The sequence below is a fragment of the Barbus barbus genome, assembly GCF_936440315.1.
Source record: "Barbus barbus genome assembly, chromosome: 1".
NCBI classification, from domain to species: domain Eukaryota; kingdom Metazoa; phylum Chordata; class Actinopteri; order Cypriniformes; family Cyprinidae; genus Barbus; species Barbus barbus.
The window spans coordinates 40659301-40671387 of NC_136729.1; the positions used below are offsets into that span (position 1 = coordinate 40659301).

Consider the following 12087-nt stretch of genomic DNA (forward strand, 5'->3'; position numbering starts at 1 on the left):
GTCAGCCGAGTTAAATCCTTCTGTGAGATGATGTGGCTTCTTACACAGAATAAGGCACACAACATATTTCATAGTATTCTAAGCAGTGATAAAGGCTATGTCAATTAGCATTGCATTATAGATATCATTTATTATAATGAAAATTATAATAATAAGAACTCAGATAAACCATATATTGCTGTTGTTGTGTTTATTAGTCGCGTTAAATCAATGAAAGCAGTTAAATCTTCTGTTTATCCAGCTACCGCTATAGGGATTTCCTAGGTTTCTTCTGCGAGGCGTATTTGGAGTTTCAGCACGAGAGCACCCTCTGGCCTTCGCATGGAGATTTACTACTGATCACGGAACCGTGCTTCACTGAAAGATACGCATGACAATCGCAGCTTCTGCCCAATCACGATTTCGATTGCATTTCGATTTATCGTGCAGCCCTAGTATGTAAATTTAGACGAAAGTCAGAAATCTGTTTTTCATACAACTAGTAGATGGTGATCAGTTACCGGTGATTGTCAAGCTGACCAAATGACCAAAAACCTAATTTGGCTGGCCCATATGATTTGTTTATATTTCACGTCTTCTAAGGTCATGATAGCTTAGTAAAATAGCTTACCACCATACAGGTTTAGTGTAACATTAAGATGAATAAATTACGGCTGAATCTTTATTTTTGGGTGAGCTGTCCTTTTAAACAATGTTTAAAGAGAATCATGTGTGCACTTACAGTGTATTTCGTTATGAGTAAATAGTATGGTTGTGTAAATATCTTCTCTGCGGTAGGTGGATTCTACCAAAAAGAGTTATCACCAAACCCGGAAGGAAGAGCGCACAGCATTGACCCGTGAAACTCACGCCAAGGCTGACCCCACCAAATCCCAAGAAGAGGTCCGCAAGTTCACAGACCGCCTGGAGAAATGTACCCAAGAGGCAGAGAAGGTAGCATAAGAAAAAGCACAGACACTACAGTTTTTCAGTTTTGTTAAGGATTATAGTCATTTTATTTTCTAAGTATTTATTTTATTCCCGTTACGTTGGTAATTACTGTATTAGCTTGTCTGCAACTGTCCATGTCTAGTCTGATGGAGATGGGTGGGGATTGAAATGACAGAATTTCCATAAACTTAGACAAGACCAGGCTTGTTTGTTGCTGATGCCAATAGTAAGGCCCCTGTAATGATGTCTATGGACTTGTTGTGACAATCCAAAATTATGGGTGTGAATAACATGTTGGTGAATGTGTAGTTTCATTCACAAAAATATACTTCCTTCAGTCTCCTCAAAAGGAAACATCACCCGATTTTGTCTTTAAAAGGATTTTGCTTTCATTTTTCTATAATTTATAAAAGCAGACTTTGTCTGTTTTATAGACAGTCATGAAATTCATATTAGTACATTTGTATTTCATTTAGCACATGCTTTGATCCAAAGTAAAGAAAGTGATACAGCTTGCTTTTTCACATTGAGCAACTCTCAGTCCAAACATTGTGAATATGCACTGGTCCATTAGATGTATTCTGAACAGGAAATTATGATCTTTGGAATTGACCTTGAAAACCGTGTCCCATGACTCTGTCCCATGAACTTGCGCTTTTGTTTGGACGTTTTCCCTCAGGCTAAGGAGCGTTATGAGAGAGCCCTGGACGAGCTGAATCGCGGTAACCCGCGTTACATGGAAGACATGGAGCAAGTGTTTGAAATCACACAGGAGGCAGAAAAAAAGAGGCTTTGCTTTTTTAAAGAAGTGCTGCAGAACATACACCAGCACATGGACCTCTCCAGCAATGATGGGTCAGTCTCTCTGCTTCACTGTCTACTAGACACTTATCTTCTAGGACAGCATACTAATAAAAATATTTTATTTGAAACTCTTCGACAACAAATCACATGCACCACACAAACAGTGCTTCAGTGAATTTAGAGTAGCGTCTAATGCTGCTAATGACTCTTTACTATGCATAATAAATATATTATTTTTCATAGGATAAATATTTGTATTGGTACTTGAGCTAAAAATACAATAGTCTAATCATAAAAACAAATATTTGGTACTTTTTGAATGAATATAATTTGTGAAGATTTCTCTGTCTGGCATCTTAGATAATTTTTTTTGTATGATAGCACTTTATTTTACAGTTCTGTTCCACATGTACATACTATGTACTTGTTATAATAATTACAATAACTGGATAATAACTAGGTACTTACCCTGAACCCTATCCCTAAACCTAACCCTAACCCACGCAGTTATATTATCAGTACTTTCTTAGGCAAGTACACTGTAAATACAGGGAAGTGCACGAACTGTAAAATAAAATACAACCTATTTTATTCACTGAGCTTGATGCAGTGCATGGATTTAATAGGAATAGATATTTTCATTGGTGCTGTTTGGGATTGGATAGAATAATGTACTTACAGGTGACATTGCTAGTTTGTTTTAGCTGAGTTTCTCCATGAAGATTTTAATATTTTAGATTGGCTTCCAATTGTTTTGAGCAGTCTACAAATGCTGTCTAGTTAGGTGACTTGCTTTAGTTTGAAACAGAGCCACTGAGAGATTGACAGGCACAGATTTCGACACATGGGGAGCTCTGTCTCAAACTTTACTCACTGTCAAATCCTGATTTATATCTGATTTATATTTATATCAATTTCAGTAACCTCAGGCTCTTTAAATAGTTTCGGGTCATTTATGTGTCTCATAGCTAAAAACTGGAATAAATGAAGAATGTTAACCATTAATAAGTGCTTATTTGTTTTTCCAGGCTCTCTGTTATCATTGTTTACTTACTGAGGAATTCTGAGCATGTCGTTGACTATTACCCAGGGTCATTTCAAAAAAGCTAGGGTAACTTCATGTATCCTTTTTGTTTTTTAATCAGTGAACAAGTACCTCCTTTAGTTTTGTGTTTCGGTGTTAGCTGAAGCAGCATGGAGTTACATGTTCGGAATAGCAACAAAAACAACACCCTTCAAACCTGTCTCTGCAGTTTCGCACAATTGTTTACTTTTGTTGAGCTGTAATTACAGGGCTGGTGCTGATCTGTGTGGTAATCATATATAGCTTAGTTTCGTGTACAGGAATCTTTGTTTACTTTATCCCTCCCTCATTGTTTGTATTTCCATGGTACTTGATGTTCCTGGCTTTTGTTCTGTTAGCAGTGGTTAAGAAACTAAAAACTAGATTTTTTTTTTAATAAAGAAGTGCTTGTCCAAACAAAACTCATCAACAGGATAATAGTGGGTGGTTATGTTACTATGCGGCCACTAGGGTCTCTAAGCCCATCCCAAGTATGTATGGCTCATTTTCCTCCTCTGGTGCACTTTCTGGAAAATAATGTCAAAAGTTGTACCTGTAGTGGTACAACAGCTTGTCACTGGGCAGTACCCTCAAAAGGGTATCTTTTTGTACTTCTACACCATCCTAAAAGGTTCATAGTAGTACCTAAAAGGATAAGTATTCAGATTTTCAACCAGCTTTGTATTGTTACAAATACAATGTCGTTAGCAGTGGTGGATAGCAGCAAAGTATTTTTACTTTGTTACTGTACTTGAGCAAAATTTTCAAGTGTCTGTGCTTTATCAGAGTATTTTTGTTTTGGGAAACATTTAGTTTTACTTCATTACATCCCAAAGCATAACCTCTTATAGCACAGTCTGCTTCGTTTTATCAAAACACATTGTTCCTTGCTATTTTGAACTGTAGAAATCGCCTCCTCTGAAAAGCAAGAGCAATGAACATGTTGAAACGGTTTTACAAATCGCACTGAACTCTTCATTTGTGAATCTAACTGATCTGATTGCAGTGGTTCAGTCAGCAACTCACTGATTCATCAATCCATTCAGAATTACTCCAAATGAGCCAAGCACCGGAGCTTGAGCGTGCGTACGACTGATGCTGATTTTTAGTATTGATTATTGTAAATGAAAATAATTTTTTGGTCATGACTGCCAGTTATTTGTAGACCAAATCTGCTGCAAAGGGGGGAGCTGTTTAATCCCTGTTTAATGAAATTAAATTGTATTTATATACTATGTTGCAACATATTTACACAAATTGAGTCTTTCCTCATTTTTAAATCACTGGGGTATATTTTACACTTGTTTGCACATTTGCATGATCAGTCAGAAATTTAAGTTTTATATTTTGATAGTGTATACTTTGTTTGCTTACTTGCAGATCAATGCATATTAATTGTCTCCACAAATCTGTTTTATTGGCTTAGTGGCACCAAAATCAAAAATGCATTATGGTTGTCAAGGTTTTTGGCAAAAGGGAATGACATAACCATTTTCCTCTCTTCACTAGTCATGTAACACTAATTAAAAAATAAATAAATAAATCACATTTCTGCTACATAAATATCCACGTTTTATTAAAAGCTTGTCTTTCCAGTGGTGTAATACCCATTGAAGTAAATGTCTACTACAACAAGATACTAATATGAGGTATTGTACAAAGTTGTCTCCTGAATGGTACCTTTTTTTGGACACTGCAGGATATGTCTAAAAATATTTCTGTGTTCTATTAATGGTATGATCAATAGTACTAGCGATGTTTGCAACAACCATCATTTAAAGTTGATGTTGGCTTTATTTTTTAAACATACACTTCCTTGTGCATGAATAAATCCTGTCCTGACAGAGTATGTGGAAAATCCCCATGCAGATTTAAAGGCCTGTACCGAGATCTCAGCCAGACCATCAACGCAGCCAATGACGCGGAGGACCTCAAGTGGTGGAGGAACACCCATGGCCCCGGCATGAGCATGAATTGGCCCCAGTTTGAGGTATAATATGTTCTCCTCTCTGCAAAATGCTGTTTTGTTTAGAATATTTGTTATATCACAGAATGCCAGGAAACACGCAGACCAGACTACAAACATAAACGCTGACATTTGCTTAGAAAAGATACAGAATTTATGGACCAAAACACTGCTGTGGAGTTGTCAACCATAGAGCTGTTTTGGGCCCCGGGCTCCACTGGTGGTGAATTTCTAATGGGCTGAGCGTGAATGAGCTGTTGTCTTTGCACGGCCCATGAGTGGGTTCTGGAATGTCGGATCCCTCTCCCTAATGGAAATCTTTCCCCCTTCCTTCCCAGCCCTCCCCACAACACAAACACACGCAGACACACAGTGGCAGTGTCAGCATCTCCATTTGTGTAATCAGATGTGTCATGGAATCTGAGTGTCAGAAATGTAGAAATCCTCCATGGTGTGAATGCTTAATTGAGCAGTAGGAGAGTGAATAGCATTCACAGAGCTAAAACTAAGCTTTTAGTCAGGTTTGCCCAGGTAAGTGACACCTCCAGAGGAATCTTCTGGCATCCCCCCGGTTCTGCCAGCACACAGGAGTCCTTTGTATGGCTGTAAAAAGGCACAGACTCGCTCTCTCTGCACAGTGATAGAAGGCTGACTGGATGATAGTCCCACATGTGACTGTTAATATAAGTGCTGTTATGTCACAGTCACATTGTGTGACTGATCTGTATTCTTGTTCTGCTTTAAGGCAAAGTTATTTACTGGGATGGATTAACACACACACACACACACACACACACACACAAACACACAAGTATTTTTTGTTTTGAACTTGTGTTTTGTTAGAAGGGAAAACTGGGTGTGAAATAATGCAGTGAGAGTATAATGTAAATACCTTTTTATTGCTTGTAAACCCCAAACTCAAAATCCTGTAAAATTTGCATACATATACACTCACTGGCCACTTTATTAGGTACACCTTGCTAGTACCGGGTTGGACCCACTTTTGCCTTCAGAACTGCCTTAATTCTTTGTAGCATAGATTCAACAAGGTGTTGGAAACATTCCTCAGAGATTTTGGTCCATATTGACATGATAGCATCACGCAGTTGCTGCAGATTTGTCGGCTGCACATCCATGATGCGAATCTCCCGTTCCACCACATCCCAAAGGTGCTCTATTGGATCGAGATCTGGTGACTGTGAAGGCCATTTGAGTAAAGTGAACTCATTGTCATGTTCAAGAACCCAGTCTGAGATGATTTGAGCTTTGTGACATGGTACATTATTCTGCTGGAAGTAGCCATCAGAAGATGGGTAAACTGTAGTCATAAAGGGATGGACATGGTCAGCAACAATATTCAGGGAGGCTGTGGCGTTTAAACGATGCTCAATTAGTACTAAGGGGCCCAAAATGTGCCAAGAAAATATCCCCCACACCATTACACCACCACCACCAGCCTGAACCATTGAGACAAGGCAGGATGGATCCATGCTTTCATGTTCTTTACAAATTCTGACCCTACCATCTGAATGTCACAGCAGAAATCGAGACTCATCAGACCAGGAAACGTTTTTCTAATCTTCTATTGTTCAATTTTGGTGAGCCTGTGCGAATTGTAGCCTCTGTTTCCTGTTCTTAGCTGACTGGAGCTGCACCCGGTGTGGTCTTCTGCTGCTGTAGCCCATCTGCTTCAGGGTTCGACGTGTCGTGCGTTCAGAGATGGTATTCTGCATACCTTGGTTGTAACGAGTGGTTATTTGAGTTACTGTTGCCTTTCTATCATCTCTAACCAGTCTGCCCATTCTCCTCTGACCTCTGACATCAACAAGGCATTTTCGTCCACACAACTGCCGCTCACTGGATATTTTCTCTTTTTCGGACCATTCTCTGTAAACCCTAGAGATGGTTGTGCTTAGATCAGCAGTTTTTGAAATACTCAGACCAGCCCGTCTGGCGTCAACAGCCATTCCACAGTCAAAGTCCCTTAAATCCCCTTTCTTCCCCATTCTGATGCTCGGTTTGAACTTCAGCAAGTCGTCTTCACCACATCTAGATGCCTAAATGCATTGAGTTGCTGCCATATGATTGGCTGATTAGCAATTTGTGTTACCAAGCAATTGAACAGGTGTACCTAATAAAGTGGCCGGTGAGTGTATGTGCAAACATTGTTATATTATTTAAATAATATACTGTATAAGGTTACTTTTTTTTCTTTTTTTTTAAATGCATCGTTTAAATCTAAACATGATAGCAATGGAAGGTAGTGAGTATAACACAAATTAGTTACATATAAAATATGGATTTTCACATTTCATGTTTTAACAGGAGTGGTCACCAGAAGCAAACCGATCCATCAGTCGAAGAGACAGAAACAGTCGTTCTGATGACGTGGTCACTCTGACTAATATTGTCTCAGCGGGAGACGAACCCCCAAAGACTCCACAGGAAACTACGAGGTACATCAGACTACTGCAGGATCATATTCTCATGCACAAAGAAAATATTTATGTATTTGATAATTATTTTTGCATTGAAATGTAAAAATGTGAAATGTAAAAAAGTGAAGTTGATTTAAAAATTAATTTGAAAGATTTAAAATACTATTTAAAAATTTGTTTAATTATATATTAATGAATACATTTAACCCTCAATCAAGTTTAGTTTTTGGACCTTTAAATGTAACATTTTGGCCCCTTTTTACAGTTCAATTTGTGTGTGGGTGTGTGTGTGTGTGTGTGGGGGGGGGGGGGGGGGGGGGGTGACAAATAAGATTTTATCAACTATAGCAATTGATCTAACAAATGCATATTTAAAAAAAAATTAACAATCAATACTGATCTGGAGATCAGAGTGCTTGATGGCCAATATAAGGACTTTACAATTTAATGATATCAGATAAGGTGCACACAAAATTAGTGCAACATGAAAACAATATTTCCTCAATATTTTAAAAATGTACATTTGTCAGCCACCCAAATATAGACACCCAGATTCTTGAGTTTCATATTCTGCTTCAATAATAATCCAACTTTTAATTGCAGTGTTGTATTTAGAAGTGGAGGGTTGCTATTGTTTTTTTTTTTATCCTGGCAACAGTTCTTCCCTTAGGGCTTCACTCACTGCTTATAGAACCAACTATACCAATTAGCACGGAGTCAGCGTATTCAAACTGTGTGTGTATATATGTGTTTGTGTGTATTAGGGTAGCATGTTAACACAGGATCAAGGGACATCAAAGGTATTAGCTAAATTAAGTGCCTGGAAAGACCTGAGAAGGTCTGGTACAGATACTTTAGATGGCTCATGTTTGTGTGTTGTATCTGAATCTCTCTCACAGGGGCACACAGGAGAATGCCTATTAAATTGCAGTATTAAATGTGGCCTTCTGCAGCTTCCTGCTTATTAGTCTGGTCTGTGTTAAACCCACAGGTGGCTTGAGGCGGATGGGTATTACGAGAACCTAAGTGGCTATGCACCGGGAGTGTCAGTGCAACTTTCTTTTCTTATTGACCTCCTCTCTCGGAGTACAAACAACAGCTTTGTTCTAAAACCTAGTTAGCAGCCTACCTAGACAGTATTTTAACGAATCATGGATACATGCCTTACACAAATGTTGTTACAAAAGTAGGAAGCAATGTTATATAGTAGTGATACACAAACTCCGGCAACCGAAAAGATTCAGTCAGAAATGTATCTTTGGTTTTGGCTGAAATGGTTCTGGAGGGCCAAAATCATTGACCAGACCTGTGACATTCAATTAGCACTTCTCAGATATCACCTTTTGATTGTGTCAGTGGCTATTTTGTGAATGCAACCTGCATAAGCTACAACAGATAAATGGGTCAGTTATGTGGATGCTTGGACTGTCAGTTTATTTTTCTTCATCGGCCATTTTGATAAACCGAGACCTTTTAGTCTTGCATATTTCACTTGATGTGTGAACTAAACTTCTAAGTTAAGCATTTATGAGGTTCCATTTACCGTAGGCTAGAATATTGTCTTAGAAGGCAGCTGCCCATGTATGCAGCAAATAGCAAGGTAGCTCACTAGGTTGTGGAACAGAGCTAACCAGATCTTCAAGACAAGAACATTTTGAGAGCTATTACTATTAGCATTGTCGTTTTTTTCTTTCTTTTTGCTATTAAGATTAATCAAATGAATCCATTTGATCCCAGTCGCTTGTCAGAGCCAATCATTTGTGAACATTAGTTCCAAGCTAAAAAATTGTTCTGAGCAGTATGCTTAATGTTTTTAACAATTACACCTTTTGTTTTCTCCTTACAGTCTCCTATTTGAAAATCAATATGAATCTTTGTTTCTAGTACTGCTTTACACTGTTTTTCCTTGACTAAATATTGAAGGAATGTTCCGGGTTCAGTACAAGTAGAGCTCTATTGACAGCATCTGTGGGGCAAGATGTTGCACTTAGATAAACTATGTGGTATCAACATGTGATACTGTTTATACTTTCAAAACTGTGTACAGTTTATGTACTGTACAGTGAAATCCACCCAGTGGAAATATATTGGAGATGGATAACCAGAAGTTCATTCACCTGGAAAAATAGCTCCACCTCTAAAATGACAATTTAGACACCATTATTGCAAAAGTAAGACATTTTAGTATGGAGTTAATAAGTGTTTTAACAAAAACATTACATGCAAATATCTGCTGTTTAAGCCCTCTGAAATGTCTTCTTCCTTAAGCCCAAAGTAAACTTCAGTTATGAGACAGACGTTTGGCGTATGCATACAGCCGAATGAATAGTCTCTCAAAAGATTTTCTATTTGATAGCATGCACAGAACACAGGCAATCAACACATGCTGTTGAAATTGAGCAAATTTCATCCTTATCCAGTGTCTGCACTATTTCTCCAGCGGCAATCTCTTAACCCTCACACAAGCTCATCAGCATAGGCGTCTGTTTTTGTTGCATCTTCAGTAGTTTGTTGTTTTTCCATCTTGAGGTCTGCGCTAAAAACTTTTTTTAGCTGCACTTTCACTGATTACCAAGTTACCAATCTTCCACTTTCTATTAAAATGATTTGTCCATGAATTTTTTCAGTTTTCTAATTCCTCTTCTTTTCAAACAGGGCGGGAAAAGACTACTCCTCGGACTGGTCTGATGAAGAGAGCCCCAAAAAATACATCGCAGCCAACGGTGTGGACGAGGAGGAGAAGGTAGTCGGGGTTCACGTTAAAGCGCTGTATGATTACACAGGGCAGGAGGCTGATGAGCTGAGCTTTAAAGCAGGTATTAATCCCTACTAATGCTTATTAATGCCACACACATGAACATACACATGGCTGCGGCTTGTGGATTCATCAAACCCCTTTTCTTTCCTCGTCCTTTGCTCTTTCAATGCCTTGCTGTGCATGGTAGTGCAGTTATTTAAAAAACATGGCATTGTGGAAAGGAAGAAATGAAATGGGGTTTGTCAATTTAAGCATGTGAGCATGTGTGTGATTAAAATCTACATGTTACATGGGTTTATTTGAGACTGCTTCCTCACATTTAGACAAAACCCATGAAACTGCTTTGGAACTAGTGAACTGACACACATTTACTCATTTCCTATATGGCTGGGCTAGAATTTTCAAAAATAGAAGCAACAGAACAAAATGGGCAAAGAATGATTTTAAACACTCATTTTAAGATGATATGAGCGGTTACTCTTGAAGATGTTTGCTTCCAGTGGAAAAAGGAATCTAATTCACAAAAATGTTAATCTTTGACCTTGTTTTTATCGTTTCCCAGTTTTCACTTCAGATTAAAGTTCACATCAGGCTTCCTAAAAAAAATCAATAGTTTCCATGGGTGATCAGCTGATCCCTGCATGTAATGAATTATCTGAGTTCAAAGGCTTCCCAAAAGTCACTAAATGGCATCAGTTAGGGCAGTGTTAAAGCAGAGCCCTCTACTCTGATTGGCTCAAGGTCTTTTGGATCCAGCTTAGTCTGAGTTTAGGTGACGTCTGACTCTAATCTAGCCAGCAGACCAAAATGATTTAGCATTAGTGTCTGTGCTGCAGGAAGCTGTGTAGCAGGCACATTGGAGTAATGTAGAATGAGGGTAGATCAAATCTCAAGGTCAGAACTAAATGGCCAGGGCAAGAATAATGAAACAATCTCATTTGGTCTCGTTTGCTAGAGTAGAGTTTAACTGGATAGACTATCAGGTCCCAGGATCCAGCATGCAGGCCTTAAATATTATATAAAGTTTAAAGGATTCATTCAGGTTATTTATGAACACAAGACACTGCCAAAATTCATCATGCCAGCCAGCAGCTCTAACAAAACGTGCAGTAGCAGACATGCCAAGAGTGACACCTGGTGGTCATTTACTGAAGGTTTTTTCACTCAAGTAAAGTAGATTTAAAGGTGTACTCAGTCATCCTGGATTTATACTGAGACCTAGTGGTGTGGATGTAGCATGATGCTAAACTAATGTTTTCAGTTCAGTGTTACTTATTCCTTATGTGTGAAACTTTCTTTAATGACAGAAAAACAGTGTACCATTAAGTTCCTACAAGAGCTATAAATCGTTCCCTTAAAGTGAAAAAAAAAGTTTTACAGAAAACTCAGTTACTTGTCATTCCTCTGTAATTATTTGTGAAATCAGTTTCACTGAACAAAAAAAATGTCATTGTTCCTCCAGCAAACCTGTGTAAGGGAAAAGGTTTTTTATGCAGTTCCCTGAATACACACTAGAATATTTCAGGCGTTTTCATATTTAAGAGTGTAGGAGGTGCATAGAGATCAATTGAGTTTGAAACCTGGTTTATGCTGGATGTGTCTGTACAGGCATGAGGGTGTGTGAAACAAAAAAAAGTGACTTTACTGCAGCACTTGCAAAACAGTTTGTTGACTCTGCAAGGCTTGACTTCACACAGTCATGCACATCTCAGTCTGGACTCTGGACCCATGAGGCTGAAGTGATCATTAGGGATTGACTAATATCAAAATTCTGTCCTGTATAAGCCTGTAATTATTTTCATGACTGTATAAACACATAAATATCGGATGGTAAAATTTAATTTTTGAATTTTAAATGTTTTAAAAAAAGAATTGTAAAACGCATTATAATTTACCCTACTTTTCAAAAGTTTGGGGTGAGTAAGGTTTTTTATTTTTATTTTTAAATGTCTTAGAATGAAGTCTTTTATGCTAACCAATAAAGCCTGGTCAAAAATACACTAAAAATTAATGTTATGAAATATTAATACAATTCAAAATAACTGTTTGAGTGTAATTGAAAATTAGATTTATTCCTGTGATGGAAAAGCTGAATTTTCAGCATCATTACTCCAGTCTTCAGTGTCAC

At 38.0% G+C, this 12087-nt stretch overlaps 1 protein-coding gene across 8 annotated transcripts in view; it reads left to right on the top strand.

Moving 5' to 3' along the window:
* The window catches only part of LOC306871602 (protein kinase C and casein kinase II substrate protein 3-like), a 36923-nt gene that overhangs the window by 22818 nt on the left and 2018 nt on the right, over positions 1 to 12087 (top strand). For 6 of the 8 annotated variants that reach the window (XM_079419663.1, XM_079419661.1, XM_079419662.1 and 3 more), the window contains 5 exons: positions 778 to 933; positions 1610 to 1785; positions 4667 to 4787; positions 7089 to 7219; positions 9857 to 10017. In XM_079419663.1, coding sequence (XP_079275789.1) covers positions 778 to 933; positions 1610 to 1785; positions 4667 to 4787; positions 7089 to 7219; positions 9857 to 10017 — 745 coding nt within the window. The remainder of the gene's footprint in view (positions 1 to 777; positions 934 to 1609; positions 1786 to 4666; positions 4788 to 7088; positions 7220 to 9856; positions 10018 to 12087) is intronic. The other 2 variants (XM_079419667.1, XM_079419668.1) reach the window with 1 other exon arrangement.